At 44.5% G+C, this 20,262-nt stretch overlaps 2 protein-coding genes across 17 annotated transcripts in view; both read right to left on the bottom strand.

Annotated features, from left to right (window-relative positions):
- Positions 1 to 972: 972 nt before the first annotated feature.
- Positions 973 to 13,807, bottom strand: NFU1 (NFU1 iron-sulfur cluster scaffold). 2 transcript variants are annotated; one of them, XM_048928350.1, is made up of 9 exons: positions 13,685 to 13,719; positions 12,741 to 12,804; positions 11,722 to 11,828; positions 9,709 to 9,844; positions 7,647 to 7,713; positions 6,417 to 6,531; positions 5,336 to 5,399; positions 3,166 to 3,340; positions 973 to 2,638 (listed from the first exon to the last, which is right to left on the bottom strand). In XM_048928350.1, the coding sequence occupies exons 3-9, from the start codon at positions 11,816 to 11,818 to the stop codon at positions 2,591 to 2,593; spliced, it is 702 nt and encodes a 233-aa protein (XP_048784307.1). In that variant the 5' UTR covers positions 11,819 to 11,828; positions 12,741 to 12,804; positions 13,685 to 13,719; the 3' UTR covers positions 973 to 2,590. The 2 variants fall into 2 exon arrangements, with proteins under 2 accessions (XP_048784307.1, XP_048784306.1); XM_048928349.1 differs by lacking the exon at positions 12,741 to 12,804 and having other exon boundaries at positions 13,685 to 13,807.
- Positions 13,808 to 14,410: 603 nt separating this feature from the next.
- The window catches only part of AAK1 (AP2 associated kinase 1), a 62,591-nt gene continuing 56,739 nt past the window's right edge, over positions 14,411 to 20,262 (bottom strand). For all 15 annotated transcript variants that reach the window (XM_048928331.1, XM_048928334.1, XM_048928335.1 and 12 more), the window contains one exon: positions 14,411 to 19,029. In XM_048928331.1, the coding sequence (XP_048784288.1) occupies positions 17,933 to 19,029 (1,097 nt within the window). In that variant the 3' untranslated portion in view covers positions 14,411 to 17,932. The remainder of the gene's footprint in view (positions 19,030 to 20,262) is intronic.

The raw sequence follows: 20,262 nt of genomic DNA, 5'->3' as shown, positions 1-20,262 counted from the left end.
GGGGGTACGGCACGGGGAGCCCCTCCCGAGCTGCTGGAGAGGATCCGGCGGCGGAACGGGAACCGCATGACTCAGCACAGCCAACGTGGCCCGGCTGCTGTTGCTTCTTCCCGGTTCTATCACAGTGCCTACTGAGATGGGAATAAAGGGACTGTGAGATGAAAGTCGGGGTGTGACCGAGCAGACAGGCACGTCAGTACCGCAGGGCGTTGGGTTCTGCCACTACCAAATGATGTTTGGAAATAATAACTAAATAGTGAAAGCCTGAGGCTACAGAGAGAGCAAAGTCTCTCTGTAAGAAAAAGGTTCGATTATATTGACACTGCAATAGAGCCCATGAAAGAACCTAAAATCCATATGTAAATCCTTGAATGCCACCAGGGATGGGGCATCCACAGCCTCCTTGGGCAACCTGTTCCAGTGCCTCACCACCCACTGTGTGAAAAACTTCCTCCTAATATCCAATCTAAACCTCCCCTGTCTCTGTTTAAAACCATTCCCCTGGTCTTATCACCATCCACCCTCGAAAACAGCCATTCCCGCTCCTGTTTATACTCTCCCTTCAAGTTCTGGAAGGCCACAGTGAGGTCTCCCCAGAGCCTTCTCCAAGTTTTCCTCACCTGGAAGCACTGACAATGGCTGAATGGCACACTGTAGTCTTGCCAGCAAGAACACCAACATACTTTTTCATTTCTTAAAAAACAAAAACAAAACAAAAAAAAAACCCACCAGAATGTGCACTCACTGCTATTTTCAGTGTAATGACTGGCTGCAGTTCTTGGTTCAAAACCACCTTGTTGATCCCTCTTCCAAAAAAGCACAGAGGACATCATGTAGCACTCTGCTCCCAGGCCAATCAATGAACAGACACTGCCATAATCCCTTCTCCTACAAAGAAGGGCTGAGCTAGGCTCTGCAGAGACCTCACTGTGGCCTTCCATTACTGCTTCACTGAAAAACAAAGAGCAAATCTGAAGAGCTACATTTTATTTAACATATGAAACAATTATCTACATGAGTTTTGGTGTATGGAGTGCATTGAATTGACAGATTAGGCCTAAAATGGTTTTGAGAAATGAGAAACATTACACATCACTGTGTGCTTTGTAACAGGGAGAAAGAAAACACAGTGATTTAAAATCAACTTCCAAATCCTGAGTGGGTAATTTAAATGACAGTGGGTTATTACACCATGTGAAAGCTACAGGAACATTCTGCTCAAATGTTTGTTTTCTAATTTCCAAAGAGTGAGATGAAGTTGATGGCTGCCACATGCTGATGTGCGTGCTATAAGGGATTCTCCACAGACTTAATAGATCCCACATAACGACTCAGTGGAATTACACTAGCAAAGAGGGGAGGAAGAAGCATACAGAGGCTGTCAGCCCCTTACATAGGGACTACTACTACTATTACAATAAGCCAAATAATGACCACAAACCATGGTAGCATGAAGAAGAAATACTGTCTCCATTAGCCAAGCCATCTGCTAAAGCCAGACAACAGGAAGGAATTAAGTTCTACGTGCACAAGAAATAAACACAAGTACTTGCAAAGCCTGCTTTACGTATTTCAGCTTCGGAACAATAAATGTTTCTCTTCCCTTAGTCTCTAAAATGGGCACACGTTCTGCTCTGCCACGTCTTCCCCTCGCTCTGCCAAGGTACACACACACTGCACTCTTTGGCACAGCAGGAGGAGCAAACAGGATATGCCATAGGTAAACACATTCATTTGCTTTTTCCTATCCTACAAATGCAATTTGTGCCCCTAAGCACTGTGCGTTCATCTTGGACTGTTGTATTGAGAAATCATCTTGGGCAGGTTTAAACAGACTACTAATGGTAGGTGAGCAATTTTATTCTAAATAAGCTAATTAGTCTGTCTACTTACTAAAGCTGATAAGGATCATCTTTTAATATTTATTTAAAAATACATGGTTTTTAAAGCAGACAACTCACTTCCTTTTTTGTTTCTGTTGCTGTTATTTCTGTGGTGGCACTGAGCACGTAGGTAACTTTCATAACTGATGGCAACGTTATTACACCTTCTAAAACAAAGAGCTGAAATTATGGGTTACTTTTCACACAAATCTGGCAAAAATCCAAAGCTTTTTAGACCAAACTTGATCAAATTAACATTCCTGAATCTCCCATTTTGAGAGCCATGGCACAGTCCTTCAACTTTCACAAGGAGACTTGATAAAAATTATTAAAAAATAATTTTTCTATTGCAAAAAAAGTTAAGAAACTTTGTATTTCTCTCTATTTCTCTCCCCTCCCCCCCTTTTTTCTTTTCCTTAATTTTTTTTTTGCATGAAAGAACATTGCAGAGACACCCCACTGTTTTTAGAAGCCCATAAATTCCATAAGACACAGTATAAAGGAGATGCAAACAACAAAAAGATTCTTTTTTTGAATAGAGAGCATTTAATAAATTAGTGAATACGCTGCTGACACGGAGGAGGAGGTTTCACAGGTGGAAAGTGTCAGACTTTTTCTGATGAGAAAGGCAGATTTGGTTGTTCCACAGAACGAGAATGATTTACATACAAGAAATAAATACTGATTTGGCCATGGATGATGTAAGCTCACGTAGAATTTGCTTCCTTCTCCACATCATCATCATCATCAACAACCTGAAACAAATCCAGAAGTAGTTCAGGTAAACAGGTGAAGCTCTTAGTCCCATCACACTGCCTGGAGAATTTATTGCATTACATCCTCGCCAGACCAAAGGAGAACAACTATTCTATGCCACTGATGACGACAGTCATCACATGGAAAACATAAGAAAAGCTTTCAATCAGAAATGCCATGAGATAATGTGGCTGAAATAATAGAAGCTGGTCATCTGACTACTAATGCCACAAGAACAATCAGTACTGAGTACCTACTCTAAGAAAGCTGCTCTAGAAGGGGGTGGAATAGAAGAGTACCAAAAGTCTCTTCCAACCCATATGGTTCTGTGATTCTGTACCAAATTTTGATGAGAAAGCAAAATAATCTTCATTTAAGGGACAAGTTTTGTCCCACATTACCACTAAAAGCATCTGTTTATCTTACACTTTGGCTTCAAGTGCCAACCTGTGTACGCAGGGAAGGGAGAAGGATCCTTTATTCCCCCCATTTAAATGAAGATTTCTATTATCTCGCACCAACCCACCTGTTCCACACCTTCCACTTCAGGGATGTAGAACTGGAGCATGTTCTGTATCCCGTTCTTCAGGGTGATGATGGAACTGGGACAGCTGGTGCATGAACCCTGCAACTTCAGCTGCACAATGCCATCCTCAAAGCCTTTGTAAATAACATCACCACCGTCTTCTTGCACTGTTGGCCTGATAGAAAACGATACTCAATTCACAGTAAGCACAGCTGAAACCCATTCCATTATAGAAAGCTTTAGAAGAGTTCAATTTAATGTACACAAAGAACTGGCCTGCCATATTAATTAAAGCTCTTCTTCTCTTTCTGGTTCAAATTTCCAGTAGTTCATATTTTGTTGGACTCTCACATTCACCACACTGCAAAATATACTTGCAGTGACTCCAGTAACGTAGAAAGAATCTTTGGCATTCTAAGGGCAAAGGTAAACACCTCAGAGCAGAGCTCAATCAAGCCAGCAAAGAAACTGGTTTGCCCCAAGGCACATAAAGATGCTCATCCCAACTTATGCACCAAAACCGAGGTGTCTTCCATTATATAATAGATGAATGTTTACCGCAGGATGCACAAAAATCTGCAAATGGGTGAAGAAAGCACCTGGTGAGATGACAGCCTGGTACCAGTGGGATTTCTGCAGCCTGCTCTCCTTGTGCAAGCACCAAATGCCCGGCCCTGTCACTGCATCCCCATAGCAACATTCTTCCAGACCGAGCTCCAACCATTCCCTTACTCCAAAAGAAGCTCTTTATACTGATTTCCAAAATAACTCTTTTGAGAACTACATTCCTAACAGAATCATTTATGAATCAGATACATTTATTAACAACTCCTAACAGCTAATTATCTCCATTCCAGAAAGCCACAGGACATGACCAAGGATTCCATTTTAGATTAACTTTATAAAATGCTCTACAGAGCCATTCAGGTCCCCATTCCTTCCATCCTGCACCATCCTACAATTTCTTTGCACGTATTTTTGATGGATCAGACATTAACACTCCATGTGTGCCACTCGTTTATACACAGCTTTTGTAAGCTATCCTGCTATGTAACAAGACTGATTGAAGCTCTTAATTGAGCTCTTCTGCTGCTAATATCCTCATCAACAGAGGAAAGAAACAAAGGAAGAGGTGGAGAGAGGCAGTGATTTTGTCTGAAATTGTGTGAATGTGAAGAAGGGCTACTGGGAAGTCAAGGCCTAACAAACCATAGGGATTCTGAATGATCACAGTCCAGCCAGATTGCCCAACGCTGCTTTCCACCTGTGACACATTTTAGCACTTTGCACATACAGCAGTATTCTTGGGGAAAAAAATGTTTCAATTTATTTCTGCTTCTTTTCCTGCTTTCCTTCTAGGAAAACTAACCAGTGCACCAGGTCATCCTTGAGAACACCAAACATTATTTTCAGATTTTACATTTAAATTGCTGCTCCTAAAAAAGTAAAATAAAAGGCCTCCATCTTGTGCATCTTCTGGAAAAATTAAACTAAATTCCATAATTCTCACCTACCCAAGACTTCTGTCACTGTCATTTGAGCTGGGCAAGATGGCACCATCAGATATGAGACACGTTCAAAATCATGCCAAATGTTTTTCCCCAAATGTCGAGTTGCTTATTCCTCTCAGTTCATTTTGGAAGACAATCAATGAATATAAAAATATACTTCCGGTAAACAACATGCTCCATAGGCACTCTTGAGACTTCATTAGTTACAACCAGGCTCTAAATTAAAACTGAGTTAAAATACCAATTAAATTGCAGCAGATGTAAGGACAAAATCCACTGAAGCCCAGACAGTGAGGGAGATCTGATGGTAAACTTCTTTTAGAGTATGACACAAGAATACTTTGGAGTTCTTGGGAAGGTAAAACAAGTATAATAAAAACAGAGGTCAAGGTAACAGAAGGAAAAATAAAGCTGTTGCTAGGAAAGCAACGATCATTTGTGTTGTTTTCATTATTTAGAAGTAATTGGGTTAAACACAACGGTCCACCTGCTTAAGTGCTCTCCAGAGGGTAAGACTGCATAAGACTGCACTACTCTAAAATCACTCCGTAACATGGACTCTGTTCAGCACATAATTTGCTTAAACAGAAAAAAATAGATAGAAAGTGTTCAATCAGAGGAAACAGCACACACAACTAGCAGCAATGTGCCTGGTTTACCTTATTCTTGTATCCAGCAGTTCTTTAATCATTAATACAACTTCATCATCTTCTTCTGACTGAGCTTTGGAAAAGAAAAACATGAAAATCAGAACATGGAGAGAAACCTGTTAGGAGGACCGTCACTATATATCCATGTATATATGTGAAATAGCACACAAACATTGCTGAGATGCCAGAAACCAACAGGGGAAGGCCTGATTCACAGCATGTACCCTCTCCTGCATTCCCCACATGTACAGCCTAAATGTTCACAGGCATTATACATTGATTCACAGTTTTCCCTTGAGTACAGGGGAATGGCCTTAACTGACAACAGCAATATAACAGAGAAAGAGCACAGAAAACAGGGAAAGGAAAGGAAGCAACAACCACCATTCACAGGTTAGATCATGGATTAAGGCAGCGTGCTTGGAAGGAGGGCTAGACATAATAGAGTGGAGAGGAATTAGTCATCTTCTGCCTTGAAACATTGGGGGAGGAAAAACTGTACAAGCTGGTAAGCTGCAAATATAAAAATATAAAGCAAAATACTATTCTTAGCTTAAATTGGAAGTTAGTCTCAGTTATTTTCTATTACATTTTGGAAAGGACTTCTTACCACTTCTTATTCATGTAAAACTTATCACTAACAAAACCAATCATTAACAAAATGTTAAGCCTGGACACTCCTTTTTGATTTGAGAAGGGCAATGGCACTTTTGTAGGTGCCCACACAAAAAGGATGTGCAGCAGCACCCAGCAGCTTTCTAAGCACAGCAAAAATACTTCATGCACACAAACTGCAATGGAACAGTGGTCCACGCTGCCAAAACACGCAGCTCAGCACAGCTCCTGTGAAAGAACACTCCTCATCTTCCTGCAGATGAAACTCAGGCTTTGTTTGTTGGGTTAAACAACTCTTTCAGGCAGTTCAGCACTTCTTCCAGTAGAACATACGTTCTGCACATTCTTTGCTGTGTCAGTTTGAGCAGCTTTCACTTTAAATTCTGTTGTGTGCTTTACTGGGAGGCAAATGGAGGCCCTTCTGGATATCACAAGGATCTGAATGCAGATACTCTTCCTGGAGAGTTTGACTTACCTGTATCTGTGCTAGGTGCCTCTTCAGTAAGTACAGGTAAACCCGAGGCAAAGAAATCCATTATAGTTGCATAAATATCTGGTTTCAGCAAGTTCCAATCCAGGTCTTCACTCTCCTACAAGAATCAGAAGAAAAGTAAATAAACAGAGCATCTGCCTCCTAAAAATGGTAAATTATATAGGGATCCCGGTTATGTTAATAATATCACAAAGATTCTTAGGTTTCATGCATGAATTTATTTTGTAGTTTCACCAAAAATGTTTCAGAAGTCTCAACATAAAGCAGTCAACAGACACGTTTCCTCACTTGCAAGCCAAATCTATTAAATATAAGGTAAAAAATGAAAAGTAGAGTTTCTGAAGTACATTACTGGGCACTTTTTTTTAACCAAGCCGTATCTGACTTGTTTGTCGTGGCTCTATTTGATCCTGAGCCAAAGCATAATTCACTGCATTGCCCTGTGCTTGTCACATGGCAGGACTGTCACCACTGCTACCATGCATCACCTTATCTCTGCTGCCATGAGCTCTGTGCCTTCAGTAAACACTGCACCACCCCCAGCACCAGGAGCTCACCCAGCCTCAGGGCCTGGTTGAAACCAGAACACGCTGCACACAGCTTCCTCCAGGAAGCACGGAACCTACAGCTGCTCCGGGAGGCCTGTTTCAGTGCTCAGCCATACACCCAACATGTGGATGAGGGAAAGGTTCTGCACCTGAGGCCCTCCAGGGCAGTGGGCACAGCCCAAGCACAGGAAGCATTGGGACACTGCTCTCAGCCATTGGGTTTGAATCTACTGGCAAAGCTGCACAGGGAGGTGGGAGAGTCACCATCCCTGGAGGTGCTCTGTGGGGATGTGGTCAGTGGGGACAGTGGGGTGGGCTAGGGTTGGATTTGATCTTATTGGCCTTTTCCAACCTTTATGATTCTGTGATTGTATGATTTTGGGTGGCCCTGTGTGGAGCCAGGTGTTGGGCTCAGTGATCCTTGTGGGTCCCTTCCAACTCAGGATATTTTTATGATACTGACATTTATTTATTTCAATATTCCTGGCATTCTTACTTGTGACCACCACCTCTGGTCCCTCTGCTATGCATCCCCAAATCAGTGGTTGGATCTTTCCCACTACGCATCCCCAGATCAGTGTGGCTGGGTCTTTCCTGTGGCCATCTACTCAGCAGCTGACTCTCAGATGAAGTTTTAGCACGTGTGAACCTCCTTCCTGCTTACCTTAGTGATGGTGATGAAGTCTGGCCCAAAGAAAATGCTTTTAACTCCTTCAATTCTGAATAACTGCCTGTTAAGAAAACAAACAAAATGATTTCAGCCAAACTCAAGATTTATTTATACCTCTACAGAAGAAAAATAATGATCTAGAATACATTTCCAAACAAAAATAACCACATGAAAAGAAAGCCACTGAGAGAAATAGGCAGTTAATCCACCTACAGCGTAGCAAGATCCAGGAGCTCCTGCTGGGAAGCACAACATGCACTAAAACTGAACACATCTCACAGCAGGTTTCCATAAGTTACATGGAGTTACTCTCCCTCCAAACCTTTTTTGGAGGCAAAGTGATATTCCATATATACAAGTGATCTTCTCTGTATTTTGTATACCCTTCACCAATCCAAAGGTACCTGCCACAACAGGGGGTTGAAACCAGATGATCTTTAAGGTCCTTTTCAACCCAGGCCATTCTATGATTCTACAACGGGTTTGAGTAGAATTAGTGCAAGCACAAGGAAAATTACTTACTTCAAATAATTGGCCTTAATCTGGGTGAGCTCAATCAAAACTGCCCTCAATTTCATTGGGAAAGTGACAACCACTGCCATTCAGTAAGACGATTAGTGCCAGCATAAAACCTGGGTGATGGGAAGAGCACAGTGCTGACACTATTTCAAGTGTAAAAAAACAGAATGAGTCTAAAGACACATTCCCACAGATGCTTTAATTAAAACCTAACAAATTCATCTGCAGAATAATTAAGCAAAAGCTAAATCTGCCAAAAGAGTGTAGGAGGGCTTCTTCTGGTAGTTGGGAGAAGGAAAGAAAAAGGATATTCTCTTGAAAGACTGAAAAGTGTCCAAGAAATGCAGTGAATGCAGAAAAATGAAATCTTATCACAAAGGTATGTGTGACAGGAAAAAAAAAAAAAAAAAAAAATTCACAATACCCAGGGGAAAGGATTTCCACACATGAAGCAGTTAGACACGCATGGTGCTTTTACACCATCCAGCCAAGAACAATGCATACATGGACAATTGTTTCCTATTAACCTGCACAATCCACACCATAAAACCGTTGGCAGGGTCTACATAAATCTTCTCTTTGATGAAAAATCTATTTGCAGATATGTGACAACATCAAGGCACCTTTCCAGAACTGTTTGTGCTCTGTAAACTGATGTAGTTTGGCACAATCAGATCCCACAGATTCAGCATCGTAGTAACACACTTTAATGTCCTGGAAAAGCTTTCACATTGCATTTGTTGCTCATAAGTAACAAAGCTTTGCTTGTAAAGATCCTGTTTGCTCTCAAGCAGCACCAGAGATCTTTGGAAGTCTGAGCTGAATGTCTGATAACCCCACACTTCCTGCAGAGATCCCGCAAAGCAGTTTTTGCTTGCATGCAGTCCTTCTAATATACACAACGATGACTTAATGGAGGACTCCCCAGGGCAATTTACTGCAGCCTTTCAGGATCTCACTCTGAACGATGCCTCTCCACCCACATAACAGATAAAGGAAAGTCTGTTTGTGGAGGCGAATGTGAAAGCAATGGCCTTTGTGACAGTGCTCCAAATCCCTTCTACACCAAGGTGGTATGATTGGGTTATCTGCTTGGTGATTCTTACTTCAGGTTATGCATTCTGGTACTGAAACCTGTAACCACATTTAATTTAGAGCATTTACTTACTTCCTTAGGTTGTCTGTTTCCTAATCCTGAAAAGTTACACTATTTCCAAGCAACTACTGGAATTTGGCCTCTTCTGGTGGGAACAGTTGTGCAAAATCAGGGCCAGAGGCCTCGCTGGCAATGCAGCAGCTATTCAAGAATCCTGGACTTAGAATAAATCAATCCAGCTGCATGATGCATACAACAGAGCCAAGAGCACAGACAGACCACTTTGGCAATGACTATCTTCAATTTTATGTACAAGCAAAGCAACATCAACAAACAAAATCCAACCAATCTGCTCCTGAGTGCAGGATGCATTTAGAACAATAATTGTCGAAACACAGCCTGCATGGTCCCCCATAGAAATTATGATGTGTTTAATAATACCTTGCTAGAGGTGAGCAAAATGCTGCAGCTGGGCTGGAAAACTCCATAGTCCTGGACTCCAGCACTTCTTTGCCTGGAATAAACTTCAGGCTGTTTGGGTTTGGTGTGTCCTGAGTTTGAATAAACATGCATCTTACTGGAAATTAAAAGAAAAAAGGAGGAAAGTTAATGTAATCAAATGTAAGTAGCTTAAATGAAAGATAAGGATCCTGATTATCTAGCAAGTGAAAAGACCGGAGTGGTCACTGTGCAACAACCACAGCAGTTTGTGCAAAAATGATGCATTAAAAACCACAACAGCATTCAGACCAATGAACAGAGCCATATTATCTTACAGGAAACAAGATAAATGCAGCCTTATCTTTGCCTCTTGTGCTCTTATCTACTGAAAGGCACCTGACTGCAGCAATACAAAGCTGCAAAGGTTCAGTGCCATCCTCACTTTCTACTGAGACCAAGAGATGCAATGCTCACTCCTTGCTGTGTTCAGGTATACCAGCAGCTATTTAAAAGCCATGTGGATGAGGCACTCAGGGCTACGATTTCGAGGTGGTAGCACTGAGTCATAGACCTGTTGATCCTGAAGGTTTCTTTCCAACCTACACTATTCTGCCACTCTGTGGTGTATGGCTGTATTTTTTTTTCCCAGTCTCTCAGCATTATATTTACAGCGCACCACACCCTGTTTGTAACACACTGGCTGAATTACTGTAAGCTATCACTTACACTGCAGAAATTGAACCAACAACTGAAGATCCAATTGCTGGATTCTACTAAAGGTGTTAAAAAGATACATTTCCACTGAAATTCACTGTGGGCTGCAGGTGTTCCTTACACACAAGAGTGCAAAACTGAATAAAAATATCTGAATAAAAATGAGCATTCTATGTCTAATGGTGTACGTTTAACAGTGCGTTTTCCTGCAGACGTGTCACAACATTTACACAATAGCTACTATTGATAGCTGGTCTGAATGATCTTAGTGCTCTTTTCCAACTTTAATGATTTGACAATTCCACAGGGATGGGAGAGCTGCTCTGCTCACTTTGGCATCCAAAATCTCATCCGGTTGTCAGCTCAACTTGCAGGTAACCTGCAGCAGGGGATTTGGATGGGGGATATTCAGTACACTGCATTTGTTAGAGCATCTCGAGCACCCTGAAACACAGCTGGCTGTGTCAGCTCCTAAGAATGGCATCTCCATGTGAGTAACCACTTTATTTTATAAGCATCTTCTGCAGCTGCAGGTCTGCCTTCCCATGGCCAGATTTTTCAATCATTAATCCACCTGGAGTTCTTTGTACAACTGTAAATAACCCCATCAGAATGTATTGCTGGGAACTGGCCATGTTCACAGCTGAATTCTGTAACACTTTGTGTCTGCCCACCGCTCACATTTCACAGATTTTGTTTTCCTTTCTGTTGAGCTTCCAAAAACCTTTTGGGAATTACAAACCCCACCCTAACCACTGCTTTTTCAGCGTAATGCTACATTACCATTGCAGGTGTTATTAATGCAGAATGTCATTAACACGCCACACAAGGGCACACATTTAAGGGGAGGGAAATTAAAGAAAGCACCACAGCTCTGGAAATGAAAACTGTACTTTCTTCCTTGCTCGGCTTTCTGGACACTTCATCTTGCTGAGCTCAGCAGCTGAAGTGGGACACAGCATTACAAGGGGTGTTTACAAGGGATGCATTTACACTAAGACAAGATTTAAATTAAGAGGTGCAGCAAAGCCCAAATATTTTACACCAAAGCACCTCATAGGTCTTGGCAGATGAACAGCACAGAGAACACAAGTATAGCCAAGCACAAAATGAGCCATGCATGTCTTCTCGCCAGGCTTCAAATGTCCAGTACTGACAGTACTCCATTAAAAACACACAGGAAACAACTCAGGAAATTTTATCACGCTCAGATTTCAGAAGAACAGTTAGGTTTTTGTTATTGCCACAAGACATGGATTCCCACAACACCCTCCGTAATTATTTTTAGCTAGCATTTACCTGTATTATGCAAGACTACAGATGGAAGAAGCTGCTTCCTCCATGCAAGTTGGTGGAAGGGCTGTTGAGTTGTCAGGTTATGACCTTTTAACATCATGTGACAAATCCTAGAGAAATCATAACATCACTATGAGCTTCTAAATCACAAGGCTGTACTTCCTGCACAGCCCACAGCATTCCTCTGTGCCCAGAATGCAGCACAGTCCCCTCCTACCACAACCCTACCCAGTAACAAAGTGAGTCAGCAGCTCAGACTGTGGCACCCCCCCCCCCCTTTTTTCTTTCATTTTTCAATTCTCCCTTTCTCCTACTTCACAAGAAAACAGACCTAATTCTTCAATTTCAACCACATAAAAATCAATCTATACTCCTTCACATACCTGTAAGAGAAGAAAGGTCACCCCATGAGAGCGTTTTGACGCTACCATGAACCTGGATGTCCAGATTGGATTAAATACCTCATTTTCAGAAAGTCAGACAGCTGAGATGAACTCCAACCACCCACTGCTAAGTAAAGGCAGAATTTGCTATCACTGTCAACCAACTACAAGAGGCCATTACTGGGGGAGGGAAAAAAAACAGAGAAGCAAGCAAGGAGAATGACAGGGCAACAGAGGTGGCTTTCAGATGCGTAAATGCTTGCTGCACAGCCAGCAGGATACAAATACTGCTTTTCACATGTGAACTCAGCTCATAACCAGTCAGGGATATGGAGAGCTAAGGGACAGCCAAATTCAGAAGGCTGTGTGGCTGTACATGGTGGCAAAAGGAGTAATAACTTCTCTGACTTCTTTACAGGGGAGATGCAAATCCAGAAAAGGTCCAAAAAGCCCTTCCCATGATTCCCCTAAATGATTCTGCAACTCCCCTCTTCTGTGTGGACTTGCATACAGAGTCCACAAAGGGATGTGTTCCCAACAGTTCTTCCTCCTTCAGCTCTGGGAGAACCAAAGAACCAAAGCAGAGAAACAAATGTTCCAAAAGTAAAACAAAGCAGACAAAAGAAAGGGGATTTTTACCATCTGTATCCCCACTGCGTGCAGGAAAACTACACAGAATGATCCTCTCTCCTGTTTGCTTCTCCTTTAAGAGAAACAAAGGAGAAAGGTAAACCAGAAACAGGAGGGTATGGGCACAGGATCACACATTTGATGTTCTAAGTGAGCACAAACATATGAATAGGTGTATGTAAAGGGCTTTTATCTGTGTAGGGAAAAAGAAAGAATTAACCCCCCTTTACCAAAGGCTTAGTTACAGTCCTCATTTCCCACATTCAGGGCTGCAGATTGCCTCTAATTTCACAGCCCCTGCCCAGGGAAGTGGCTTTGCCCATCACTAAGCTGTCCTTTGTGCATCTGGGCTGTGAATTTCCCCTCAGTGCACAGCCCTGGGGGTGGGGGGGTGGAGGGTGTCTCAGTATTGCACCACCCTAAAGACAACTCGGGGGGAAATAACTACCCCTTCCTGAGCACATTTGCAGGGGATCAGCCCTCACTGCAGCTCCTGAAAGTGTTTTGGGGAGGGATCAGCACTCATTGCAGCTCCTGAGCACATTTTGCGGGGATCAGCATACACTGCACAACATTTTTGGGGGGGATGAGACCTCACTGCAGCTCCTAAGGGTGTTTTTTGGGAGGGGTCAGCCCTCACTGCACGCCCCTGGGGGCATTTCGGGGGGTATTAGCCCCTCATTACAGCTCCTGAGGGCGTTTTTGGGGAGATGAGCTCTCATTTTACACCCCTGAGGGCATTCCGGGAGGAGCAGCCCTCACTGCCCCTCTGTAACTAGGAGGAAGGGGAGGACGTAACTTCACCCACATCCGCCCCGCTGCGTCAGGGAAGGGGAAGGCCAAGAAAGCTCGGAGCGCCCCACGGAGCTCAGAGAGGAAGGGAACGAGTATGAGGGTCGCACACCGGGATCCGTGCGCCGGCCCGGGGCAGCCCGGTGCTCGCAGTCACCTACCGGCCGCCCAGCCCCGCAGCCGCGCCGAGCCACCGCGCAGCCGCCATCTTGGCGCTCCTCAGGGCCGCCGCTCCGCCCCGCGCACTGCAGCGGCCCCTGGCGGCCAAGGCCGACAGAGGCTCTCGCGGGCGGGAACGCGCCTGGGCGGCGCCCCCCGCGCCCGTCAGCGCCGTTGCAGGTCCCTTGATTCTTTCTGAGCGCTCCGCCGCGGTGTCAGGGACAGCCACTCACCATGAGAGCAAAAAAGTGTCGTCGTCCCCCCAGTATTTCCTCTTTTTCCTTGCAATCTTTTCCCTCAGCATTCCTATTTTCCCCTCAATATTTCATTTTTTCCATTTCCTTTTTGCCCCTCTGTATTTCCTTTGTTCGTATTCTTTTTTTTTTCTCCTCTCAGTATTTCATTCTCCCCCTTTTTCTCTTTTTTCCTCGATATTTCTTTATTTCCTCAATTTATCATTTCTTTTCCCCTCACTTTCTCCTTTTTTTCAAGTTTCTTTTTAATTTAAGTCAACATTTGGAGTTGGTCTGAAAGACCTGTGAGGGTCCCTTTCAACTCTATTCAACTTCAGTTCTATGAAAATTTCATTTTTTCCTATTTATCTCTCACCCTCAATATTTCCTTTTCCCTTCAATGCTGTCCCCCCGACCCCTCAATATTGCCCTTTTTACCTTTTATTTCCCAATTCTGCACACAGAGGAGAGAAGGACAGCACAGGGACAAAGTGCTGTAATCAGGTACAGCTTTAATAAATGTACAGAAGTTTACAGCTTGAACATTTCTTCATAGTGATTACCAGGAACACAGACATCACACCCAGAACAACAACACAACTCCGTCCATTTCCAGCCACAGCCATACAAATCTGAGACCCTAGGCATCACCAGCGCCAGGAGGGGAGCAGGAAACCCCACCCCCAAGTGGGGACAGGGAACCCCCAGCCAGCACCAGCCCCAGGATGAAGCCAGAAGACCCCAGAACACCTCCAGCCCCTGGGATGGGGACAGGGGATCCCAGAACATCACCAGCCCCAGGATGGGATCAGAAGAACCCCAAGGATGAAGACAAGGGACCTCCAGCCACCACCAAGCCCCAGGATGGGGCCAGAGGACCCCAGGACATCACCAGCCCTAGGATAGGACCTGAGGACCCCACATAGCAGTAACAGGATGGGACTGGGAATACCAGAACATCTCCAGCCCCTAAGATGGATACAGGAGACCCCAGGACATCACCAGCCCCCAGACAAGAACAACATGATGGCCAATGGAAACTTTGGGCTGTGGCATAATTTTAGGAATACTGACACGTTGGATCAGGTTTCAGGAATGTGTTTCAGAAGAGGAACAAGATTTCACCATCAGGTTACCTGCTGTAAGAATGCTTTGGAGTCTTTTGGTGTACTGAAAGGCCTTAAATTAACACCATGAACACAGAGAAAAAAAAAAAAATTCAACTCCCCAACACAAAAGTCTTTGGTGGAAGCTGAGTTAAAGTAACCAATTCCCACTTTGGAGTGATAGAGAATTCAACAATTAAACAGATCTCACTTGGCCGTGCCTGATTGAGTGACACTGAGGATGATTGCTGATGCAATGTGAGCTCTGTGCACACCATTCCCACAGGTGAGCTTCAGTAGCCCCATGCTGTTGTGCAAATGTGGCAGTGAGGCATGGAGAGCCCAACATGATGCTTCTTCCTTTTTGTTTTCGCATGCAGATACTGTGATTAATGTCTTAAGTGCATTGCTGACATTCAGTTGGCGATGAGGAAGAATTGTGTCTATGATTGTCGCAGGACCAAGGTGTGTTCTGAGGACCCAGAGCAGGATATGCTACAGCTCTGGACAGGTGGAACCAGTGGCTTTGTTCAGAAAATTGACCCCAAAATGCTGCATTTAGGCCATACCAGGCTCATTTAATTAACAGCACCAGTAAGGTGGTAAAGAAAACTATAAGCACAATCATTCCACCTTCACTAGAAACAGCTTCATAATACAGAAGTGAAATTTTGGATTATAATCCATCATGCTAAAGCTGCCATACTGGCCACGCAGAATCGGGAGATTAGAAAATACAATGCTATACAGAAAAAAATCGTACTGAAATTCAGTTTTCTGACCACAACCATAAGTCCCATTCCTTAATAAGTCACAGGCAGAGATGCAAAAAAGCTGCCTCTAACCCCAAAAGTACACGTAAAACCATTGAAGCTGGCAGGCTTGTTAGCTTGTGGGGCACTGTGTAAAGTGCTTGCAGAATATCCACTGCCAAAATCCCAGCTGGAAATCCAGCCCAACTCAACTTGAATGCGCTCTGTCCCTTCATCCTGTGGCAGTGTAGGGCAGCAAGGTCTGAAGGGCAAGAGCTGGACAGTGGGTGAATGCTTCTCCAGCTATGCTACTTTTAAATTTTATTTCTCTTAAGTGCAACTTGGATGTGGCATTGTAGGAAGTTTCACAGATTGATTCAAAGGCAACTTTTCAAGTAAAAACTGAAGAAAAGAAGAGAACCTAAATCCAGTTAGCAGAGCTAATACCTTGAACTCGCACATAGCAATGCCTTGCACTTTTGCGGATATATTCGAATGGGAAAACCCAACGAGAAGGAAACACCATCAACAACAGCCTCAGCTTAGTTGAAAACATCTCCATGGAACCCAGAAATCTCCCTACAATATTTACTGCTACTACCACTGGTGGAGGAGCACAGGAAAACAGCACCCTCACAGCCCTCCTGTTCTCAGGTGTCCCAACTTCTCCCTGCCCTCCAGCAATCCTAAGGTTGAACACACCCAGCAGCAGCACTGGCTCACCTCTTGCAACTGGAGATATTGGAGGGAAACCGAGATTGGGGTTCTACTTGTGCTTTGCTCTCCACCTCCTGCTGGTTGGGGCTTTTCCACCCTCCCCTTCCTGCTGGCCATAATCCAGCAAAAGGGAATTCTGCCCTCAATCCTCAGTGCAAAGCTCTGACCTAACAGGATGAGGATCAAATTCTCTCAGGAAACAGACACTGCAAAGTTTCTAAGGGATTCAGTAGAAACTACCAGAGTCAACAGAGATTCTTCCCCAGATGTCAAGCCCTTGAAAATGAAAATGAAACACTTTTCTTGGGAGACATCCTGCAGCACCAATGCCTGACACAGGAACACCACACAGCGACTGTGAGCCCCCACATCTAGATAACCTGAAAGCAGCCCACACTTACAGCCTTTACTGGCCAGGGATAGCACTATTTTTCCACCAAACACAGCATCAGGATTCTGCTCCAAAGGCAGAACAATCAGCAACAAGTTGCCTTTCTCTTTGGGAACACAGCAGGAAGCACAAGATATCCAAAGAACACCAAATATTCCCAGAGGAGCATGAACAGATTTTGTTGGAGGTCATCTTAGTTGATAAAAGGTCACAATGATAAACCCAAAGTCAAGCTCTCTTCTGGCATCTGCCAGCTGAACCAGACTGCAGACAAGGCCAAATTACACCAAGTGAGCCACACAGACCAGGAAAGCCATCCAGGTGTCTTCACAATACGCTTTTCCACAGGACTTACATACTCACATACTCTCCTTTACAACACCAAAAGCAGATTTCTGGGTCCTACATTCGGGGAAATCCCACACTCTTGATCTTTTAATTTTCCATGTAACAGCCCAACAGATCTCTTTCCTGCAGCTTTAATTCCTAATCTGGAGCATTTGCAACAGAGCAGAGCAAGACAAGCAACAGAAGACACTGACTGACTTCATGCATGACACACATACCCTGGAGCTGCCAGGCTCACTGTCACCATCAGCAGCAAGCAGTGTCACCTTGCTGTCCTCCAGAAGCCCCAACTAATGGGAAATCTCTATAAGCCCTGAACCTGTGAAATAGCTTCCTTGCCATAGCACCAGCCAGTCCCACTTGACTTGCTCTGTAATTAAAATGCCAGTTAATTAACCTTACAGTGCCTTTCCCTAGTCAGAGCCAGAAGGTATGGCATATTGCTGACAAAATAACTTGGGGAAGGCAGTGAGAGGAGGAAGAAAAGAAGTAACTGAAGAGGATATGAGGATCCCAAGAGCCAGGCATTCTGACTAGCTAACATAACTTAAAACGGTTCTACTATATCACTGCAAATAGAGTTCTGAATGAAAAATTATATATGTGTTGGCACACATATATAATATATGCCAACCAATTCGACAAAGAGTTTTGAGGTCTTGTGGGAAGCGTTCTGCTGGGAACACCCCCAGCTCACAGCACATTAAGGCTTTTGCTTTGCTGCTTTGGAAGGAAATGGTGCTGAAGCAAAAGGATCGGCTGCGGGCAGCTCCGTAGTCCTGGCAGCCAGTGGGGCAAGGGAGACAGAGCCCGCTATGGCCTGCCTGTTGGTCTGAGAAACCACTTTGTAAGCAGCGATGGGTTGGACGTCGAGACCAGATCCATCTTCCGGGCTGTAGTGACGGGAGTACTTGGACAAGGCTTGCGGACGGAAAGGCCGACTGTTCGCCACCGGGCCCAGCATGCATTCCTGAGGGCTGGGCTGGGCTGGGCTGCGCTCACTGGGTTCCGGCTGCATGGCTGGAGGAGGGCTGTGCTCCTCTGTTGCTCTCACAGAAGGAGGAAGGTTGCTCAGCAGACCAAAGCCGGAAGGATACTGCAGCCTTGCTGATGGCCCGGAGACCACCGCATCCAGGCTTTGGAACGCAGGGGTGGTTCTGTGCTGGACATCAGCTGCTGGGCTGAGGAACACGTGCGGTTCCTTGGGCACGCTGTGAGACAACTCCTCCATGCTCTTCTTTTTGGTGAAAGGGGCTCTGAGGAACACATCTGCTTCCTCTGAGTGTCGGAGAGCTGCACTGCTCTTGGAGATGAAAGGAGCTTTGGTGAAGACGTCTGCCTCATCGGGTGCTTTCCTGGAGCTGCGGAAAGGAGCTGTGGCAAAGACATCAGGTTCGTTAAAAACCTCCCCAGACTGCAACTGGAAGGCAGGGAACGGCGTCTCTGCAGCCTGCGTGTGGGGGTGCTGCTCCCTGGAAATGTCCCTCCTCTCCCTGGGCCCGGCCTGCAGGAAGCCCACACCCGGCCTGCAACTTTCCTCCTCCTCTTCCGAATCCAGCAGCAAAGGCCTGGAGCCACTGCAATCCAGAATGTCCCCTTCATGGTCTGTCCCCTCACCTTCGCTACTGTAGAAGGAGCTGTTGCTTGAAGGGCCATCACGTGTGGCATAGTCAAACTCAGCATTGGTCTGCGTTTTCACCTCTGGCTGAGTCTTGTACAAAGCAAGCCCATCGCTGGCAGTGGGACCTTTGCAGAGATCGAGAGGTACAGCTGGAAACAGGGCAGGATCCCTCTGCAGACCTAAAAATGAAAAAGAAAAAAAAAAAGCATCACTCAGTAAGTTGCAAAGAAAGATGAGATGTACTTAGCACACAAGAAACGTAATGATATTCAGATTTAAAACCACCACCACACATGGAAAAAAAGGGAAAGAGAGTGTAAATGAAATAAAATCAAAATGCCAGGGAGAGTATTTACTGCACGCAAAGGGACACAGATCAGCACCACTTAACAGCTCAGGGAGATTCAGGAGATGGGAGATGTCTGACAGACAAATGGGCACACTCAGCACCGCTCCACAGGAGTTCTGTGCCACTCACAACCACAACCAGAGAGCTCTGGACTTCGCCACACTGCTGCCTGGAGGGAGGCCCCAGTTCTTGTTGTTTTATTCTGCTTATCAACACGGGAGCATCCTACCAGCAGATGCACAGCTTCGCACTGCCTCTTGGTGCAAGCCAGCCCACAGCTATGTGGAATCGCACCCAGGCACAGAGAACAGGCAGAGATGCCTTCCAATCTGCTAAATGTCAGCCTAGAGCTTTTGATGAATTCTGGTAACTATAGCAGCACTATTTTAAACCACTGCAAGACAAGTGATTTTAAACAATCCATACCACGATTGCAAATGAGGTAGCTAACATCGCTATACCAATCTGGCTGGCTTCTTGCTGGTTTAATAGGACAGTGCTTGCTGTACTGCTCTTCTCCAGCTACAGGAGCCCAAGAGGGGGTTGGTTTTGCCTCAAGACTCACGACAGACAGAACAGAAGATCTCTTACCTTCAAAGAACTATTGCCAGGTTAGGAGTATGTCATTGGACTCATGTTAGCAAGAGGATAGGAAAAAGCACGTGAGATCTAAGCAGTACGAATTGCAGGAAGAACAAGGGAGGTGGTTTAGTGCCCACTGACCAACAAGGCTCTACCCAACCACCCCTGTGGTGACAAAACAGCACTGTCATGTCCCCATAATAACATTAATCTGCCCTGTTTAGTGGCTTAGATTTACATATCTTTTGACAAAGTTAACCTTAGCCACATCTCAATTAGACACAGCACTCATTCATTAGGCATCAAAATCATTATTTATTGGGAAACTATTCACTTTGATACATTACACTGCTAAGTAAAGACAGTGTAGATACGTGAACATTCTGTAAGTTACTCTACAAAAATACTATCAATCTTTCCTGAAGCCCACATTGCCAGCAATGGCTTAACCTTAGATGCTAAGCTCAGTTTGATAACAGGA

This window comes from Lagopus muta, chromosome 27, assembly GCF_023343835.1.
Source record: "Lagopus muta isolate bLagMut1 chromosome 27, bLagMut1 primary, whole genome shotgun sequence".
NCBI classification, from domain to species: domain Eukaryota; kingdom Metazoa; phylum Chordata; class Aves; order Galliformes; family Phasianidae; genus Lagopus; species Lagopus muta.
The sequence above is the reverse complement of the archived record's forward strand: the minus strand, read 5'-3'. Positions and strand labels throughout refer to the sequence as shown.

What these genes read in the sequence shown, in the direction of transcription:
- NFU1 (XM_048928349.1), bottom strand. Translation starts at nt 13,731, where the DNA reads ATGGCGGCTGCGCGGTGGCTCGGCGCGGCTGCGGGGCTGGGCGGCCG. An exon ending in TTTTGCTCACCTCTAGCAAG is followed by an intron (nt 7,714 to 9,708) that starts GTATTATTAAAC and finishes TTTTCTTAACAG; the next exon opens with GCAGTTATTCAGAATTGAAG. An exon ending in GGCACCTAGCACAGATACAG is followed by an intron (nt 5,400 to 6,416) that starts GTAAGTCAAACT and finishes TCTTTTCCAAAG; the next exon opens with CTCAGTCAGAAGAAGATGAT.